The sequence below is a fragment of the Thamnophis sirtalis genome, unplaced genomic scaffold (genome assembly GCF_051295495.1).
Source record: "Thamnophis sirtalis isolate CommonGarterSnake01/CBP01778 unplaced genomic scaffold, rThaSir2_p1.2 scaffold_6, whole genome shotgun sequence".
NCBI lineage: Eukaryota > Metazoa > Chordata > Lepidosauria > Squamata > Natricidae > Thamnophis > Thamnophis sirtalis.
Window position 1 is genome coordinate 4,359,727 of NW_028261386.1, and position 21,652 is coordinate 4,381,378.

The 21,652-nt window shown below is 45.1% G+C and overlaps 1 protein-coding gene across 1 annotated transcript in view; it reads left to right on the plus strand.

Annotated features, from left to right (window-relative positions):
• Positions 1–21,652, plus strand: part of AATF (apoptosis antagonizing transcription factor) — a 120,643-nt gene that overhangs the window by 53,734 nt on the left and 45,257 nt on the right. The window contains exons 5-8 of the mRNA XM_087717125.1: positions 9,617–9,728; positions 12,613–12,811; positions 17,132–17,296; positions 21,077–21,160. Coding sequence (XP_087573251.1) covers positions 9,617–9,728; positions 12,613–12,811; positions 17,132–17,296; positions 21,077–21,160 — 560 coding nt within the window. The remainder of the gene's footprint in view (positions 1–9,616; positions 9,729–12,612; positions 12,812–17,131; positions 17,297–21,076; positions 21,161–21,652) is intronic.

Consider the following 21,652-nt stretch of genomic DNA (forward strand, 5'->3'; position numbering starts at 1 on the left):
CCCTCTTATCTTACTCATCTGTCTGCTATAATGGTTGATTACCTCTAGTAAATTTAAACCACTTGGATACATATATGTGTGTTAATTCTCCTTAACTACTATTTTTGGGCTTTGTTGTCTTCCTTCCTTGATCCTTGTTTCTTTCCTCCATCCCCCCTATACCATTTATCCCATATCTGGTAGAATTCTGATTCTTCTTTTCCCTGGATTTCTTTTGTTAATTTGTCCATTTCAGCACAGTCCATAACCTTTCTTATTATTTCATCTTCGCTTGGGATTAATTTGTTTTTCCATTTCTGGGCAAAGGCAATCCTCGCCGCCGTAATTATGTGCAATATTAAATACTGAATTTCTTTTTTTTAATATATTTTGCAGTCATTATTCCTAATAAAAAAAAACTTCAGGTTTCCATTCTATTTTAACACCTGTTATTACCTCTAGCCACTTTTTGATCCTTTTCTTTTTTCAGTGTACAGTTAGTTCCCTTGTGGTGGCCAATACAAAGATAGAGGAAAGTGCTTGGGACTTTTTTTCTTCTTCTGACATAAAGCCGAAAGATGATGGGCCATGGGAAAGGGGAAAAAAGGTGCAGAAAGCTTTGGGAATGGCGACGCTTTAAAGCAGTGGCATAATTTTCTCGGCCGCCGAAGTTAGGGGCCTTAAAATGTTACAGCTTATTGTTATTCCGAGTTGATAATCTCTCCTTTGCTTTAATAATTTTTCCTCATGCCTGGATGGTCCGTGAGTTGCACGATAATCACTCACACAGCTTTGTAATCAATGCCCAAAGTAATAGGATTCCACTGGCCAACGGCAATTAATAAATTTGTGTCTTTTTTTAAAACACTAGCAAGTCGGGCCTGAAATACGACTGACTGGCTTTTGCTCATTTGCATATTTATTGCAGTGGAAAAATTCTCGCAGAATGATTGATGTGGAGCTCGCCTCTTGAATTCCAAGCAGCGCATTATTATGAAATGAAAAATGCCGGCCATACAGTTGATTAAAGTTGAAGACAGTGGAATCAGTGTTTTTTAAGATTGTGGGAGAATTAAAGGCATATTTTAATAGATGTTGACAAGAAGTGAACTAACAAAAGCAAAGCAAAGGATTTGCTTGAAAAGATTTAATCAAACGTGTTTCTTGGGGGATTAATTGTCAGGGATGACTGGGGGGGGGGAGAGAGAGAGAGAGACAGAGAGAGAGGCGGGTAATGTGGGGAGTGGGCTGGCTTGGGGTTTGAACGAGGAGCATTGTTCTTGGGCCAGCGTATCAAGCATTGTGTTTGACCTGTCTTTTAAACTTGGTTCTGGAGCAGTTGGTTGAAGAAGAAGTCTCCCTTTGAAAGAATACAGGTAGTCCTCACTTTACAACGGTTCATTTAGTGACCAAAGTTACAGTGGCGCTGAAAAAAGCCGACTCACGGCTGTTTTTCGCCCTTAGAACTGTTGGGTGATCCAAATCCAGACACTTGGCAACTGACTCGTATTTGTCACGGTTGCAGTGCCCTGTGTGTGTGTGTGTGTGTGTGTGTGTGTGTGTGTGTGTGTGAGAGAGAGAGAGAGAGAGAGAGAGAGAGAGAGAGAGAGAGAGAGAGAGAGAGATGTCATCTCCTTTTGCGACCTTCTGACAAGCAAAAATCAGTGAGGAAGCCAGATTCACTTAAACAACCAACCACCGCAGTGATTCGCTTAACAGCGGTGGCAAAAAAGGTCCTGAAATGGGAGTAAAATTCACCTGTCTCAATTACCAACAGAAATTTCTGCTCCCTTTTTGCTCCTGTTCAAATGTTCAAATCAGTTAGCAAGGAAGGGGAGGTGTTTTGGCCCTCAGTAACTTGTTCCGAAGGGAAGATCTGAAAGGAGCTTTGTCCACCTTTGTGATATTTCCTCAATTGTAGTCTAAAAGCAAGATATTTTTTGCCCCCTATCCAAGTACTCTACTTAGTTATCGTGTTTTCCCCCAAAACAAGGCTGGGTCTTATATTCATTTTGTCCCCAAAATGGCTTACTTTTCGGTTAGGTCTTATTTTTGGGGGGGAATACAGTACTAAACGCCTCCTCTCTCTGTTGATGATCTTAACTGGGGCTTATTTTGGGGGTAGGACCTATGTTGTGACTCAGCAGCAGTCTTCTGTGAGTCTTTTCGGAATGCAAGATTAACGATGCAGCTGGGGCTCGTTAGTGAGTCTTTGGGTGATAAAAGAACGGATGGTGCCATGCCCTAGTTGCTGGAGTCAACGTTCCTTCGTGCGTTCCTTGGTTCGGACAACATTGCTTAATCATCAGTCGTGGTTATGTAAGATACACTTGGATAAGTGCTTTGTGTTTCCTGTAACCCTGATTCAAGGCTACACTTGGAGAAGTGCATTACTTGTAAGAGTTTTTGTTTAGTATTCTATTGTCTCGTTAGAGACTGTATTTATGTTATTTTTGGGCTCACAGCCAGTCGGAGCCGAGAATTGATAAAAAGACTTCCTTTTAAATTTGTCTGCTTGCCAAGAGCCGAGAAGGGGGGACAGAACAGACCTATATTATGACCATCCTGAAAAATCATGCTGGGGCTTAGTTTCCAGTTGGATCTTATTTTGGGGGAAACACGGCAGGTACAGCTGATCCTTACGATTTACTAACTATGAGCCTGCTAGTATTTACAGGATGGGTGTGGGGAGGAGATTTACAAACATTAAAATCCTCTCAGATACATCACCCACTCTCCCTGCTGGAGTTGAAACACCATGAAATGCCCCCCCCCCCTTTGTAGGTACAGGTAGTCCTCGAATTACGACCACATTGGAGCCCAAAATTTCTGTTGCTGAGTGAGACAGTTGTTAAGTGAATTTTGCCACATTTTACCTCCTTTTTTTTACTTCAGTTGTTAAGTTAGTAACATGATTGTTAAGTGGATCTGGCTCCCCCATTGCCTTTGCTTGTCAAAAGGTAGCAAAAGTGGGATTATGTGACCCCGGGACATAAATATGAACCAGTTACCAAGCATCCAAAGTTTGATCCCATCAGGAAGGAACAGTATCTGTGTTTTACCAGAAACGTAAGGTGCACAAGACTTCACTTGATGTTTTTTTTTATCATTCCCTGCCTAAAACACGACTTCTGCTCTGTCGCAGCAGGCTGTTCCTCTGAGGCTTATTCTTAAAATAAAGGAAAGCACAAGTTAACTTGTTGAGCTTTGTGGTTAAGTGGAAACTCCACTCCTTGGTGTCAGGGTTCCAAATAGCATCCAAAAGTAAATCAGAGTCCAAGGCAAAGTATTGCTCAAAGTTCCAATTTATTAAAAGCCATGTTGGCACACCTGGGAAAACTCGAATCTGAGCTTCCTGGGTTTTTCCCACCCAGTTGAAAGTTCAAGATCTTGCCCACACACCCACAAGTCCATCACATGGTCCAATCTCCCACTGCCATGCTGGCAGTTCCACCCATCCAGTTCCGGTCAGGTGCAGAGACAAAGGATGACCTTGGTTTTCTAGAAAGGAATTTTGTTTTGGCTACATAGCATCTAACTCCGTCCAATCCCTCCTCCCATTTTCCCACAATAGAAAAAGGCATAGTAGAATAATAGAAAGTGTGGCAGGCCAAGAGAGATATGGCTGCAGACCTGACACTTGGTTTGCTGTGATCCAATTCCAGTATCTCCAATCACAATAAATTTCCCAAAATGTAACCTCCCTATGAGTGAAGGTAGCATTCTGCAGAATTCCCCACTGAAGCCCGGATTGTTTTGAAGGCACCTTAAGAACTGTGAATTTTTGTTTCATGCAAATGAAAGCCAGGGGTTGCTATCAGGCAGGAATTCTGCTTTTGTTAACCCCGTTCTAACTCAGGGGTCTCCAGCCTTGGGAACCTTTTACGACCCGTTGCTTCAACTCCCAGGATTCTCCAGCTAGCAATTCTGAGAGTTGAGGTCCTCCAGTCTTAAAAGTCGCCAATGATGTACTTTCCCCCCCTGCATATCTAGCAGTGTGTTAGGCACAATTCTGCAAAGGGCTACTAGCTTCAGAAGTTGTGGATGGTCCATCATGGGAGGTTTTCAAAAAGAGACTGGACAGCCATTTGTCTGAAACAGTATAGGTTCTCCTGCTTGAGCAGGGGGTTGGACTAGAAGACCTCCAAGGTCTCTTTCAACTCTATTATTTTATGTTCTAGGGCAGTGATGGCGAACCTTTTCGGCACTGCACATGTGCCGGAGCAGCTGGTGATGGTGCGCATGCCCACAGGGAGGGGTCTGCGTGCCACCTGTGGCACAGATGCCATAGGTTTGCCATCATAGTTCTAGTGGAAAACAACAGCTGGCTTTTTACCTATCAAAGACATATTAAGTCTTGTTGGTTCTCCTGCTATTTTTCCCCTCTCAGCTTCTGGTTATCTCCTTTCATTTATAGTTTCTTTTCTCCTCTTAGTCTTTTCCAATTTTCTTTCTTTCTTTCCTTCCTTCCTTCCTCCCCCCTCCCTTTCTTCCTTTTGCCTTTCTTTTTCTACAGCTTGATCTCTCTCCCTCCCTCCCTCCCTTCCTTCCTTCCTTCCTTCCTTCCTTCCCCCTCCCTTTCTTCCTTTTGCCTTTCTTTTTCTACAGCTCTCTCTCCCCCTCCCACCCTCTCTCCCTTCCTTCCTTCCTTCCTTCCTTCCTTCCTTCCTTCCTTCCTTCCTTCCTTCCTTCCTTCCTTCCTTCTTCCCCCTCCCTTTCTTCCTTTTGCCTTTCTTTTTCTACAGCTTGATCTCTCCCTCCCTCCCTTCCTTCCTTCCTTCCTTCCTTCCCCCCTCCCTTTCTTCCTTTTGCCTTTCTTTTTCTACAGCTCTCTCTCTCTCCCTCCCACCCTCTCTCCCTTCCTTCCTTCCTTGTATTGTTGGCCGGCTTGAGATCTCACCAGCGAAAAGACTAAAAGCTAAAATGCGGTCCTCGGGGCCTTTAATAAAAGAGGCAACGGGATAAACAAAACCTTGAAAATGCAAGAGATGGAAACCTGGGAATAAAAAAGGCCCAGCCGTAAAATTAAACAGCGGGACTCGCCCCGATAGATAGAACTCATCCGGCTTAGATGGGCTTTTTGAAAATTGAATAAAAACGTCCTCCTGTCAACGGGCAGAGATAACAGAGAGAAGGCTGGTTTGGTTTGCCGTTGGCAGTCGGTGTGGCATCGAGGCTGTATTCTGAATTGATGGATCTCGGCTGCCTTCGTCCCTCTTCCATTAATTCTTCTGCTCCTTTGGGTTAGGCTTCCTCTTGACACCCACACTTACCCTTAAATAACTGTGGCGCAAGGGTTATATTGTCCTATAGCGCAAGAGAAATACTTTGAAAAGGCGGGGAGGGGGGAGGCTGCTAGGTTAAAAACCAGCTATTCTTAGTATGCAATTCCCCCGTGACGTTAACGCAAAATAGAATAATAAGAGTGGGAAGGGACCATGCAGGTCTTCTAGTCCAGGGGTGTCAAACTCGATTTCATTGAGGGCCACATCACGCGGCCACTGCATGGAGCTACTCACACGGCCTGATGGCCAGTAGGCTGGGACCAGTTGTGGATTACCAATTTTGTTACTACCTGTTCGGGCGCATACACAACACTTTTTTTTGGTTACGTTTTTTAATTTTATTTTTATATAAACAATCCATTTCTCACTAACCAGCGTTTCTTCTGGGTATACATATTTTGTGCCAACATTCATATATACAATCTTATTCGTAATTTAATCTCATTTTAAGCTTAATTTTCAATACCTTAAGTATCTAATATTCTAGCGATCCCATTATAATTTATTTAAATCTATTAGTTATATTGACTATTAATGCCTTTTCTATACTTTAGATAACTTCTTTTACTATTAATTCTTATGCCTATTCTCTAACCACCGGTAAAAAGATTCCCAAAATTGTATAATACTCGTTGTTTTTTTTAACTTTCTCTTTGATAGCCAGTGTCAATCTGTTCATTATGCACAGTCTAATATTTTCCTAACCACATTTTCCTCTGCAGGGATCTTTTCACTCTTCCAATGTTATGCAAATACAATCCTAGCTGCTATTACAGCAGCCCAAAGGTGCTTCCCCCCCCCCCCCAAGAGGCAACTGGACTTTCTTGGTTTTTCTTTGAAGATGTTTCATTTCTCCATAGTGAGGGGGGAGGAGTATCCAGACTGGGTTGACCTTGTCCTCTCATTGATTGGACTGAGTCAGATAAGCTCTTTGGGACACGCCCCTGGCCACCAGGTATTCCCCAGTTATCGACTCAATCCACTCACCGGAAGGTGCACCATTCTGGATCTCCAGCAAATCGCAAGGAATTAAAAGGAAAATATTTGGACCTGGCAAATTTTGCCTCCCTGTACCGCACACAGCCTCCTCCTGCAAGGACTGGACTGCCACAAGCCCCCTGGGGCGGCATGCTGCCCTGGCCACTGAGTGAGACCGGAGTCACTCGGTGAGGACCTTTGCCGGGCAAGCAGGAGGAGAGGGCACAAGCCTCCTGGAGGCAAGCCCTGCCGCGGAGGCTCTACAGGCGTTGGAGCGCTCCGTCGCTCCCCTCAGGGGTCGAGCGACGAACCGCGGCTTCCCAAACGCCGCGGAGTGCCCGCGCTGCCTCCACGTGGCCAGACGACCGGGAAGGAGCCAAAGAGACATTCCCTGGTCACAGCGGCATCGGAAAGAAGCAAGGAGCGAGGAATACCTGGTGGCTAGGGGCGTGTCCCAAAGAGCTTATCTGACTCAATCCAATCAATGAGAGGACAAGGTCAACCCAATCTGGATACTCCTCCCCCCACTATGAGAAGAGGCGTATCAGGTAAGTACTAACGCCCTTTCTCATCCAAGGAGCATCTTCAGCTCTGAGTGGATGGTGGGGAATGGAAGGACCCCAGTCACAGCTGGAGAAGTTTCTTAGATGAGAAACAAAATGTCTTCAAAGAAAAACCAAGAAAGTTCTGTTGCCTCTTGGAAAAAAGCACCAGAGGTGGATTCCTACCAGTTCAGACCGGTTCCGCCGAGTAGGTAGTAGTAACTCAGCCAGACACGCACCCGAATCAGTTCTATCCTCTGCTGCACCATCTTGATTTTCTGTTCTGCGCATGCGCAGAACAATCTTCATTGAAAAAAATGTATTTTTCCCCTTTTCTAATGTGCGCATGGGCAGACCGTTTTAGGTGGAAATGTGCATGCACGCAGAGCATGCGCCTGGCATGCGTGTGAGTGAAGCAAGCGCACACACGCAAAAAAAATTGCGCCCCAAGCCAGTAGTAACGCCAGCACGTACCCACTCCTGAAAAGCACCTTTAGGTTTCACTTGCAAAGCTGATTCTATTCATCCATCCATTCCTCTGCTTTATTTGTATGAATCAGGGGTCCCAACCTATTGGCCACCAGGCCGTGTGAGTAGCTCCATGCATTGGCTGCCTTCAAAGAAAGTCCAGTTGAGAGAAGCACCTTCGGGACAACCATGTCCTGGATGACTGAGAAACTCCATAGACGTTCTTTATATGTTTTAGCCTCCAGTCCCTTAATCATCTTTGTTGCTCGTCTACTAAGAGGACAATTTCCCCAACATCTCAGTCTGTAGGCCCATAGCCCACAATGAACAGAGAATGATAGCAGGTGTAATACGGCAACTCAGTCCCTCTCTCTCAGCCCTTTCAGAAACTGGCATCCAGGGCAGAAGTAATACATATGTTGCCGTCTCCCTACATGTGCCAGTTGTCAGTGGCAGGGATGCCCCCATCCTCCCCCTTTTAATACATCTCCAGTGCCTTCACCATTCAGGAATAAACATGTAATGTGCTTGATGGGGAAACAAATAATTCTCCCACTTTATCTCGGCTTTGTTCCTCTGGAAAGCTTGCCTGCCATTCCTACGGCACGATGATATGATGCCTTCTTTTGTGGCCTTCTTGTTGCTGGTTAAAACCACTGTTTGGAATGAACAGTCTGGCTCTTTTTCACTTGCTAAAGCTGGCGAGAGGGAGGCAGGCAAGCACAGGATAAATGGGAAATGCGTTCTGGACTGTTTCCTTAACGCTAATCCAGAAACATGGCTTGCGGAAGACTTCTAGATTTAAATATAAAGAGACAAGTCTGCCCATTTCCCCTAATTGCAGTGTAAGGATAAAGGTTCCCCTCTCACATACGTGCTAGTCGTTCCCGACTCTAGGGGGCGATGCTCATCTCCGTTTCAAAGCCGAAGAGCCAGCGCTGTCCGAAGACGTCTCCGTGGTCATGTGGCCGCATGACTCAATGCCAAAGGCACACGGAACACTGTTACCTTCCCACCAAAGGTGGTCCCTATTTTTCTACTTGCATTTTTACATGCTTTCAAACTGCTCGGTTGGCAGAAGCTGGGACAAGTAACGGGGAGCTCACTCCATTACGCAGCACTAGGGATTCGAACCGCCAAATTGCTGATCAGAAAGTTCAGCATCTTAGCCACTAAGCCACCGCATCCCATAAGTCCTGACTTATGGATCGTTATTGAGCCGGGTCAGGTGCAAGAAATCAGGAAACAAGGCAGTTCAAGTGACTATAAGTTAATTGCATGCTAACATTCTCTGCAAGAATCTGACCTACTCAAAGATACTTTGAATAATATTTTACAAACTTTGGGAATCACTTAAGCATTATACATAAAGGAAAAATACGTTTTCTTATCTGCGTTAAGAGAAAGTTAAAGAAATGTTTAGAGTTTTAAAAAGGATGTTTAACAAGAAGAAAAAAAATATTCTATGAGGGTAACTTGGAGGGAGTGATCTAATTTAATAGTGAACTTTAAGGTATGCATGCTGAGAAGTTTTTAAAAAAAGATGTATTAGAAAGTTTTGATTTTAGAAGTGTTTTTAAAGAAAAGTTTAGTGTTTTAAAATGGATGGGGGGAAAAGCCATTTCTCACTTTAAGGTTAAAGAATCTGAAAGAATACAGTGAATTTTGTTAATGTAAATGATGGTGGTAGTGTATAAAGATTATTAAGTTCAAGCAGAAATATATATCATTTCCACAGCAGGGAAGATTGGTATAGAGTTTCCTGCCTAAGCAGTGGGTTGGACTAGAAGACCTCCACGGTCCCTTCCAACTCTGTTATTCTAAAAAGATAAAGCAGAAATGGTTAAATTGATTGTTTCATTCAAAGAGGAGAATATATTTAATACTTACCTGGCAGGGAAGATACCTGGATCACTATCAAGTAAAATTCAGACCCAAAAGTGCTTTTTCAGGAGGCAACTAGACTTCTCCAACTCTGACAGGATGGTGGGGAATAGAAGGATTTAATATTCCTTGCAGACAGCTGGTCATTTGCATCCTTTCAGAGGGTCATTTGAGGACACCTGGAGGTTTATCTGTGTCCTCAGGCTCACCTGAGTGGTGCTTCTGATTCCTGTAGTCTGCAATCTTTCCTCTGGAAATCCATCCTTACTCCCACCCTACTCAAAGGGTGTTTATCCCAAAGGGATTTTGGACCACCGTGTCCTGGAAGACTGAGAATCTCTACAGACTTTCACAGGTAGAGAACTCTTTCCCTTCCCGCCATGCCCAACCTGTCAGGTTCTCAACATCCTCGTCTCCCCTGTCAAAAGCATGGCATTCCTTGCAGGGTCTTCTTAAGGCACTCTCTGTTTTTCTCCACAGGTTACAAAGCGTTGAAGGCTTTGCTAAGAAGCCTGGTGGATCTTCAGGATGAACTGTGGCTCCAGAACTCGGGGACCAGGCATTTGGTAGCAGGACAAAAGGAAGAGGAGAGGTAAAGAAGATAGCGATGGCGGCAACTGGGCAATGGGTGGGCAAAGGCCACAAAATACCTTTCCAACTTTGGGGCGGAGGGCAGGACCAAATGAGATGGGGCCCATCCCTTGTGTCAGGCCTGCAGCCATCTTTTCCTTCAGATCTTCGGCCTGTCACACTTTCTATTATTCTACTATGCATGTTCTATTGTGGGAAAATGGGAGGGGGGATTGTAAGGAGTGAGATACGATGTAGCCACAGCAAAATTCCTTTCTAGAAAACCAAGGTCATCCTTTGTCTCTGCACCTGACTGGAATTGGATGGGTGGAAATTGCCAGCATGGCAGTGGGAAATTGGACCATGTGATGGACTTGTGGGTGTGGGGGCAAGATCTTGAACTTTCAACTGAGGGGGAAGGAACCCCTCAGCTTTCAAATTTGGGGTTTCCCAGATGTGCCAACATGGCTCTCTTAATAAATTGGAACTTTGAGCAATACTTTGCCTTGGACTCTGATTTACCTTTGGGTGCTATTTGGAACCCTGACACCTTGAACCAACTTGCAATCACAATTGAGACCATAATTTCTGTCGCTCAGCGAGCTGGTTGTTAAGTGAACTTTGGTCCACTGTACGACCTTTCTTGCCAATGTTGTTAAGTGAATTGCTACAGCTGTTGAGTTAGTAACACGGTTGTTAAGTGAATTGGGCTTCCCCATTGACTTAGGCATGTTTCAGCATCTGGTGGCACAACCCCGAAGCTGTAGGCAAGTGAACAGGTTAACAGGGTTGGAAGGCACCTTGAGGGTCATCTAGCCCACCCCCCTTCCCAAGCAGGAGACCCTATGCCATTTCTGACAGATGGCAGTCCAGTCTCTCCTTGAAAGTCTCCAGTGATGAAGCTCCCACAACTTCCGAAGGCAACTTCTGTTCCATGGGTTGATTGTTCAGAAAATTTCTCCTTATTTCCAGGTTGAATCTCTCCTTGTTCAGTTTCCATCCATTATTCCTTGTCTGGGTGCTTTGGAAAATAGGTTGACCCCCTCCTCTCTGTGGCAGCCCCTCAAGTATTGGAAGCCTGCTCTCCTGTCTCCCCTGATCCTTCTCTTCACTAGACTAGCCATGCCCAGTTCCTGCAACCGTTCATCTTATGTTTTAGCCTCCAGCCCCCTAATCATCTTGATTGCTCTTCTCTGCTTCTGAAATCATAGCTCGCTTGCCCAGATACACACACACACACACACACACACACACACCGTTCTGTCCTTTGCATTAGGCCTAAGGCTTATCCAGGGATAAGTTTCAGAACTGTCGAAAGACTTGTTCCCGTTTCATAGGGTATTATCTGCCTGTGTGATTACATGGCTTTAACGGGGGATTAGCTATTCATAGAGGGGGGAAGAAATGCAATCAGCCTCTGTTGACCATAAGGCTAAATGGAAATGCCATATTCAGGGGCAGTATACCATTGAAGGCCAAGATGATCTGAAGCAGCAAAGGATAAATCCGCCGCTTTGACAGAATAACGGAGTTGGACGGGACCTTGGAGGTCTTCTAGTCCAACCCCTTGCTCAGGCAGGAAACTCTATACAGGTACTCCTCGACTTAACAACACTTCGTTTAGTAACTGTTTGAAATCACAATGGCACTGAAACAAATTGATTTATGTCCGTTTTTCACACTGACGACCATTGCAGCATGTGACCAAAATTCAGACTGAATTGGCAACTGATTCTGACGGTTGCAGTGTCCCGGGCTCACATGATCCCCTTTTGCAACCTTCTGACAAGCAAGACTGATGGGGAAACCAGATTCACTTAACTGTTATTAACAACTGCAGTGATTCACTTAACTGCTGTGGCCAGAAATGTCGTACAATGGAGCAAAATTCACTTAACTCTCTCGCTTAGCAACAGAAATTTGGCCGTTCATTGAGGTCATAAGTCTAGTACTACCTATATCAATTCAGACAAATGGCTGTCCAATCTCTTCTTAAAAACTTCCAGTGTTGGAGCATTCACAACCTCTGGAGGCAAGTCATCCCAATGGTTAATTGTCCTCACTGCCAGGAAATTTCTCCTTATTTCTAGGTGGCTTTTGTCCTTGATTAGTTGGTTCCACCACAAAACTGTGTCCGACTAAACCGCGTAGCTGACGTCATCAACAGGGCGACAACAGCGCGGAGACAGAAGCACGCTGTAAACCCTAAACCTAAAATTAACCCCTAAACCTAACCCACCTAATCCTAAACCTAACCCTAAACTTAACCCTTAACCTAACCCTAAACCTAACCCTTAACCTAACCCTAAACCTAACCCTAAACCTAACCCTAAATCTAACCCTTACCTTAAGTTGAATCGGCTTGCTTTCAAAGCGGTATTTAAAGCGCCCTTCTTTCTCCGCACTGGCTGTTGTCGCCCTTTTGATGACGTCAGCGACGCGGTTTAATCGGGCGCGGCTTAGTCGAGCGCGGTTTTGACGGGTCACGGATTAGTTTCCATCCATTGCTCCTTTTCTGCCCTCTGATACTTTGGAAAATAAGTTGACAACCCCCCCTTCTCTGTGGCAACCCCTAAGATACACTACTATCATGTCACCCCTCGTCCTTCTAAATTAGACATACCCAATTCCAGCAATCGTTCTTTATATGAAAGAGCTGAAGAAGCTTCTTGGATGAGAAGCAAAACATCTTCGAAGAAAAACAAGAAAGTCCAGTTGCCTCTTGCAAAAAACAAACAAACACCAGTTTGCTTCTCTCCTTGATTAGTTTCCATGCATAGCTTCAGTTTGACAGCCTTGCTTTTAACCAGGTTTGGTGCTAAAGCCGCATTAAAGAGAGCGAGCAAGCTATCAGGAGATGCTTGGACAGCTCTGTAGACTAATGACGCCGCCATCTTCATTGCCAGTGACGAAGAGATCTCAAGTGGCGGCTATGAAGCCGAGGAAGAGAAGAGAAATGTGCGGAGGCCGCCCAAACGGAAGCTGGAGATGGAGGATTACCCCGAATTCGCGGCTAAGCGGTTTGCTGAGTTTCGGGCGTACAGAAACAACACTCTACAGAAGTGGCATGACAGGACCAAACTGGCTTCTGGCAAACTGGGCAAGGCAAGTATTTTTTTCTTTTCTTCTTTTTTCGGGATAGAAAATTTTTATTTTCCATTTTCATAGCATATAAATCACATGTATACTATTACATAGCGTGGCACGACAAAACCGTGCTCGACTAAAGCGCGCCCAATTAAACCGCGTCGCTGACGTCATCAACAGGGCGACAACAGCGAGCGCGGAGAAAGAAGGGCGCTTTAAATAGCGCTTTGAAAGCAAGCCGATTCAAGTTAAGGTAAGGGTTAGGTTTAGGTTTAGGTTTAGGGTTAGGTTAGGGTTAGGTTAAGGGTTAGGATTAGGTTTAGCGTTAGGTTAAGGGTTAGGTTAAGGGTTAGGATTAGGTTTAGGGTTAGGTTAAGGGTTAGGTTTAGGGTTAGGTTAAGGGTTAGGTTTAGGGTTAGGATTAGGTTTAGGGGGGTTAGGTTTAGGGGTTAATTTTAGGTTTAGCGTTTACAGCGTGCTTTTTTCTCCGCGCTGTTGTCGCGCTGTGATGACGTCAGCTACGCAGTTTCGTCGAGCGCCCTTTAGTCGGACGCGGTTTTGTGGTGGAACCATTACATAGTCAGTATCATGTTGTATTATTAAGTAATTACATCAATTATCTTACCATCAACTAACAAAGAAAGAAAAAAACCCCAGTTATTGGCTTTTCTGCTCTCCATACACCATATTTATACTTTATCCGACACTTTCTTCCCCCTCTCTCCTCCCCCTTTCTACATCCTTTCTTCCCTCCATCATTTTTTACTCTACTTCACCTTCCTTTCTCCTTCTCCTCTCTCCCCTTACCACTCCTCCTTATACACCTTATCTTCCCCCCTCATCCTCTCTCCTATCCCTCTCTTCCTATCTTTCTTCTCTCCTCTGCTTCCCACTCTTCCTCTAATTCACTTGGTGTATTTCAGCTTCTGAGCAAACTCCCTTTTGTGTTGATGGTATTTATAATTCCATTTCAATATACATAAAAAAGAAAAAATAGCAGTATACATGTATAATCGTAGTACCTTAAAATCCAACACCCCTCCTCCAATTTAGTAAACTCCGCTCCCTCCCCCCAACCCCCCCAAACCTTCCCCCCCTTGACTTCCCAGAACCAATACAAGGTATACCGTATATACTCAAGTATAAGCCGAGTTTTTCAGCCCACTTTTTGGGCTGAAAAAAGCCACCTCGGCTTATACTCGAGTCAGTGAAAAATTTGCCCGAAATGGAGGAGAAAAAGGGGCGGGGCCATGCCGCTGGGTGACGCTCATGAATGGCCCGGCGCCCTTGTGAGTTTCCCCTCCCTCTGTGTCAGTTTGCCGCGCAGCGCGCACCGCACCATCCCCCCTCCTCACGTTCTAATGTAATGCAGGGCTGTCTTACGATTCCCCTTCCTCCCCCTCCTGCCGCTCTGCAACGATGTCCCACCTTCTCCTTGTTATGGCAAGCAGCCACATAACGATGTCCCACCTCCTCTGGTACAGTGATCCAATGATAGGAATCACTGTGCCGTGTGTCATAGGAGGCGGGACATCGCTCCCACTGCTGCACGGGACATCATTACCGGTAGCTGCTGCATTTCCCACCCTAGGCTTATACTCGAGTCAATAACTTTTCCAGTTTTTTGTGGTAAAATTAGGTGCCTCGGCTTATATTCGGGTCGGCCTATACTCGAGTATATACGGTAAATCTTTAACAAAAACAGTTTAAAATATACTTAAAGGGTGCTGAGGAGGGACGCATGGTATGAATTCACCAGCAAGAAGCCTGGTGCCTGTGAGTTCTAGTCCCACCTTAGGCACAAAGGCTGCCTGGGTGGCTTTGGGCCAATCCAGCAGGAGACTGTGAGTTTTGGTCCCACCTTAGATATGAAAACTAGCTGGGTGACTTTCGGCTAGTCCCCAGGAGCCTGTGAGTTCTAGTTCTGCCGCAGGCATGAAAGCCGGCTGGATGACTTTGAGCTAATCCCCAGGTTGTGTTGAGTTGTGTCCTTGCCTTGGCATGAAAACCGACTGGGTGCCTTTGAGCCAATCAACAGGGAAATGTGAATTCTAGTCTCGCCTTTGGCATGAAAGCCGGACGGGTGACTTTGGGCTAGTCACCCTTTCTAAGCCCAACCCGCCTCACAGGGCTGTTGTTGTGGGGAAAATAGGAGGAGGAAAGAGGTATGATTGCCACCTTGAATTACCAAAGTTTTCAGACTATAAGACGCACCAGAGTATAAGACACACCAAGATTTTGAAGAGGTAAATTAAAAAAAAAAGTTTTTGCACTCCGCAGGCCTCCCAAGCCCTCTGCATGTCTATTTTTGCAAGGGGGGGGGGAGTTTCGGGAGGCCAAAAACGCTGTGTTCGGTATATAAGACGCAGCCTTTGGGGGGGGGGGGAATAAAGTGTCTCTTATACTCTGAAAAATATGGTATTTATACCAGAGTTTCCCAACCTGAGTTCCGGGTTGGCAGTCCAGTGGAGGGAATGTGGAAAGAGGGGATGATTTTGTGGGAGGGGCAGGCACACGTGCGTGCTCCTGTTGCTTGTGCAAGTGGAGCTGCAAGCATTCGCAAAGATGCTTGTGCAAGGGCGGCCACAAACACCCACGAAATCGCGACACTCATGTGAATGGGTTGTGAATGCCCACGATGCTCGCCACTAGACTGTCGCGAGTTGAGCTACTCACGTTGTTCGGTGGCCAATAGGCCATGGCCCAGTATTGGTTTGCAGCCCACAGGTTGGGACCAGTGGTGGGTTTCAAAAATTTTTTAGAACCTCTTCTGTAGGTGTGGCCTGCTTTGTGGGAGTGGCTTGCTGGGCATGTGACCGAGTGGAAGTGGCTTGGCAGTCATGTGACTGGGTGGGCGTGGCCAATTTGTAAAATGTGGTGAAACTCACTTAACAACACTCTTGCTTAGCAACCAAAATGTTGGCTCAGAAACTCTGGCATTTGAAGCACGCAAGTCTTAAAGCTGTCAAGTTACAAGACCCTTGCACCCCTAACCCTTTAGGAAAAAAAACCCAGGGGTGTTCAAACTTGACAGCTTTAAGACTTGTGGACTTCAACTCCCAGAATTCCTCCTCTCGCTCTTCATCTTGATGATGTGCGGACGAGTGGGGGGAGGGAGCTGGAACCGGTTCTAAACGGCACTGTAGATTTGTGGAACCTCTTCTATAGAAAAGGTTAGAACTGGCAGGAACCCACCCCTGGTTGGGACCCTTGATTTATACAAATAAAGTGGATGGATGGATGGAAGAAAACTTTTCAAGTAAAACCCAAAGGTGCTTTTTTTTCCCAAGAGGCAACTGGACTTTCTGATTTTTCTTTGAAAACGTTTCACTTCTTATCCAAGGAGTGTCAAACGTGCCTCTTTCAAAATTCCAGAAAGGAAACCCCCCAACTCCATTGGTTTAGAGAAAAGGTACTTTTACTGAACATGAAGTGCAGCGACAGTAAAGCAAGATCTGAAACGAAAGGTGTGAAATTTGCACCTATCAAAGCTTTACCCAAATCCCTCCCCCCCCGCCCAACAACCCCAAGCCGAATGTCCAATCTCTAGCCCCCAAGGGTGTCATGCGGGGGTGCATCTTCAGGTGGCTTCAACCATCTGGTATGCAGAGACCAGACCTAAACGGGACCATTCAGCATGCGCAGAAGATGATGAGAACAAAACTCCCTCCTCGTCCCGAGATCGATTTCCCCTCCCAAATACCGAACCCCCCTTCCCTCCCCGTTACTACGGCAGCCGGTAGCAAGCAAAGCGATATAGAGGCTGACCAGGAGCTTCTTCCAGTCAGAGCCGAAGAAGCTTTTTGAATGAGAAGCGAAACGCCTTCAAAGAAAAAGCAATAGCAGTTAGACTTATATGCTGCTTCATAGGGCTTTCAGCTCTCTCTAAGCGGTTTACGGAGTCAGCACATCGCCCCCACAGTCTGGGTCCTCATTTCACCCACCTCGGAAGGATGGAAGGCTGAGTCAACCTTGAGCCGGTGAGATTAGAACCGCTGAACTGCAGATAACAGTCAGCTGAAGTGGCCTGCAGTACTGCACCCTAACCACTGCACCACCTTGGAAAGTCCAGTTGCGTCTGGGGGGAAAAAATAGCACCTTTGGGACAACCATGACCTGGAGGATTGAGATTCTCCGTACACATTTACAAGTAAAAGTAAACCCTCCCAAGAGCAAACAATGTTATCGGTGTGCGAAAGAGAGAAAGAAAATAAGGGCAGGTGAGATATTCTGCTCATTGGCTGATAAAGGAAGACAAGTGGGGGGGGGGACTGTGGCTGGGAGAAACTACAGGTTTTTTCTTCCTGCTTTCCCTGACGTTGCTTGATGCCCTTCCAGGGTTTTGGTGCCTTCGAGCGATCCATCCTGACTCAAGTAGATCACATTCTGATGGACAAAGAGAGGTTACTCCGGCGGACGCAGACCAAGAGGTCAGCGTACAGGGTGCTGGGAAAAACCGTGTCGGCTGCTGAGGTGCTTCCAGAAACCGAGCTGGATGAGACGGTAAGGAATGAGGCGGATTGGACCAAGCGGGGGGGAACAAATCAACTCTCTTATTTGGAAGAAATTGACGTGGGGGGGGTTGGAGGGGGGAGCCGATCGCGACAAATTTCAGCTAGTCCTCAACCTACGGCCATTCATTTAGCGGCTGTTTGAAGTTACGACAGTGCCACACACAAAATAAGCGAGTTACAACTGATCCTTGGTCTTGAGGGTAGGACAAGAAGCAATGGGTGGAAAATAATCAAGAAGAGATTCAAGCTGGAACTAAGGAGAAATTTCCTGACAGTGAGAATAATTAATCAGTAGAACAAGTTGCCTCCAGAAGTTGTAAATGCTCCAACCTGAAAGTTTTTAAGAAGATGTTGGATAACCATTTATCTGAAGTGGTGTAGGGTTTCTTCCCTAAGAGGGGGCTGGACTAGAAGACCTCCAAGGTCCCTTCCAAATCTGCTATCCTATCCTATCCTCTTATTTTATCCTATCCTATTCTATGTTCTTATTCTATATTCTATATTCCAACATTCTATCCTATCCTATCCTATCCTCTTATCCTATCCTATCCTATTCTATTCTATTCTCTTATTCTACTCTATTCTATATTCCAACATTCTATCCTATCCTATCCTAACCTATCCTATCCTCTTATTCTATCCTATCCTATTCTATTCTATTCTCTTATTCTACTCTACTCTATTCTATATTCCAACATTCTATCCTATTCTCTCCTATCCTAACCTATCCTATCCTCTTATTCTATCCTATCCTATTCTATTCTCTTATTCTACTCTACTCTATTCTATATTCTAACATTCTATCCTATTCTCTCCTATCCTAACCTATCCTATCCTCTTATTCTATCCTACCCTATTCTATCCTCTTATTCTACTCTACTCTATTCTATATTCCAACATTCTATCCTATCCTAACCTATCCTATCCTCTTATTCTATCCTACCCTATTCTATCCTCTTATTCTACTCTACTCTATTCTATATTCCAACATTCTATCCTATCCTATCCTAACCTATCCTATCCTCTTATTCTATCCTATCCTATCCTATCCTATCCTATCCTATTCTATTCTATTCTCTTATTCTACTCTACTCTATTCTATATTCCAACATTCTATCCTATCCTATCCTAACCTATCCTACTCTATTCTCTTATTCTGCTCTGCTCTGCTCTGCTCTGCTCTGCTCTACTCTACTCTACTCTACTCTACTCTACTCTACTCTACTCTACTCTACTCTACTCTACTCTACTCTTTCCCACAGCATTAATTGTAGCAGGCCTGAAGGCCCAATGCAAAAGATGGCTTCCAGCCCTGACAGCGGCATTACCAGTTTCCTTTATGGTAAACGGCTGTTCGGTGCAGCCGGGTGACGTGCCTGTTTGAAGAGCCACCTCTTGTGAACCGTCCTGTTTTGCATGCGCAGAGGGCTTCCCTCCTCCTCCTTTCAAATCCTGGATAACTAGAGTAATATGTCACCTTTATAAGCTATCATCTGATTTGAAAACCAAGGGCTTGTTTGCTTTGAGCTGTGCAAAGACTTTTTTTGATGGATGATAGTCTTCCCGGACCTTCTCACTCCATAAAGAATGCCCATATGAAAGGGGACAGCCCTGCCTTCAGTGTCCATTTGAGTGTACATATATTATAGATGAATTGTGTGTGTGCAGAAGCTTCTCTTGGTTTTGAAGTCAAAGCACGCCGCGAGATGCTCGAAACAGCTCATTTAAAGTTCAAGGCAGGAGCAAACCTTTTGAAATGGGGGAGATTTCATGGTATTTCAACAGCGGTTTTTTTTGCATATTCTTAGATTTCTGGAGCAACAAATAGCAAGGCCCGCGAGAGAGTTGGGGCCAGGTTAGAAAAGGAAGGAAGAGTAGACAGTCCAAAAAGAAGAAAAGAAAAGGAAGTGAACCTGTTGGCAGCTTATCTCAATAAACAGCAATTCAGTCCAGGTGAAGAGAAAGCGGAGAAGAGGAAAAATTACCGTATTTTTCAGAATATAAGACGCACCAATATTTTGAAGAGCCAAATTAAAAAAAAAGTTTTTACACTCTGCAGACCTCCGAAAAATGACCCGTTTTTCATGAAAATGGGCCCGTTCCCCCCCCCCAAAGGGCATGGATAGCCTTTAGGAGGCTTATAGAGTGCTCCTGGGGCTGGTGGGGGGGGGGGCAAAATTGAGCAAAAAACAGCCCGTTTTTCACTCATTTCTGCCCTCCCCAGCCCCCAGCAGCACTCTATAAGCCTCCAAAAGGCTATGCACGGCCATTTTGGTGAAGGGGGTGGGGTTTTGGGAGGCAAAAAGTGCTGTATTCAGTGTATAAGACGCACCCAGATTTTCAGCCTCTTTTTTGAGGGAAAAAGGTGCCTCTTATACTCTGAAAAATACGGTAAATTATCCAAAGAGATTCTGCTTTTATCTCTTAAAGAGCAACTCAGCCCAGGTGGCAGGAAAGCTGGGAAGAAGCATTTCAATGTGTTTAAGCATCTCCGTCTTAAGGAACTCACCAGAAAGAAGGGTAGGAAATTCCTCTTAGGCTGCCCAAGATTCTCTATTGATCCCAGAGGAGCATTGAATAAAATCTGTGCAATTCTTGCTTACTTGTACCTGACTTGTAGCGTGGAATCTGACGCTTGTGGTACCTTAAATGCGAGCAAATGTATTATTGCACGCGCAAGAAGAGTGTGAACCCCACAAAACTTCGGTAATAATAGATTTCTTATATTTATGGTGTCGCAAGATCTTCAGTAGTATAGAATAGTGGTCACCAACTTGTGGTCCCTGGACCACTGGTGGTCGGCAGAAAAATTATTTGCATTTTTCATATTGCACTAAATCAGGGGTCCTCAAACGGCCCACGGCTGAATACGTGCAATAAATGTTTGTGTTGCTGCAGAGAGTCTCCCCCTTCGGGGTGTTTTTGTGCGGGTCGGAGGGGGACAGAAATTCTGACTTGGGGTCTGCTTCAGCCTCCTGGTGTGGGGCTTTGGCCGAAGGCTGGAGGGAAGCGCCGCTGATGGCAAAGAGCCAGAGGGCCTTGTGCCAGTGGGACCTGCTGAGCCTCCAGGCGCCAGTACCTGGCCTTGCACTCCCGCAGGTCTTCCCTCTGCTTGGAAAGCCTTCTCCGGATTCCATCTGCCGGCCAATGTCGGCTGGCGACTCCCTGGAGGAGGGCCTTCTCTGTTGCAGCTCCAGCCCTCTGGAACGATCTCCCCGTGGAGATCCAGACCCTTACTACCCTTCCGGCCTTCCGTAAAGCAACTAAGACCTGACTGTTCCGGCAGGCCTGGGGCTGTTGAAGTATCCAGCCCCACTTTAAGTTATGAATGTTGCTGTAATTTTAGATTGTTGTATTGTTTTATATATTCCCCCTCCCTTTTTTATTGTAAGCCGCCCGGAGTGGGTGTCATACAAAACTAATAAATACAATAAAAATACAATACAACCACTTAGAGAGGGCTGTAAAGCACTCTGAAGCAATATGTAGGTGCTATCGCTATCTATAAAAGCCACTGTGAATCTAGATCAGTAGTTCTTAAACCGTTTGACCCAATTACATTATCTTCATCCCCAATTGTTGTTTTACACAAGTTTTGGCAGTGGCATTCTCAAACTCCATCCTTGATTCACAAACGATCAAATGCAAATGGCTCCACTGCCCCCAGGTATGCTCGGATTACTCCCCCCGCCCCAGTTTAAGAACCAGCGTTCTAGATTGGAGGTGAAATGGTCCTCACAGAAGTCTCTTTTCTTTCTCCATCTTCCAGGAGACGCTTCCTCCTGTGATGTCAAATGTCCACCTCAAAGACCTGGACGAGGAGATCTTTGATGACGATGACTTTTATCATCAGGTGAGTCCCACTTGTGAGTGTTGAAGGAAAGCCACCTGACCATAGAATAGAATTACAGAATAGAATTGCAGAATAGAATTACAGAATAGAATTACAGAATAGAATTACAGAATAGAATTACAGAATAGAATTACAGAATAGAATTACAGAATAGAATTACAGAATAGAATTACAGAATAGAATAGAATAGAATAGAATAGAATAGAATTCTTTATTGGCCATGTGTGATTGGACACACAAGGAATTTGTCTTTGGTGCAAATGGAAACAAAACTTAGTGATAGTCATAAGTTACTAATACGCAATCAAATCATACTAGGAACAAATAAAGCAATATTAAATTTAAAGATACAAGCAACTTGGTTACAGTCCTAAGTGGGAAGAGATGGTTACTAGAAAGGAAGAGAAGAATAATAGTAATGCAGACTTAGTAAATAATTTGACTGTGTTGTGGAGATTAGTTGTTTAGCAGAGTGATGGCGTTTGGGAAAAA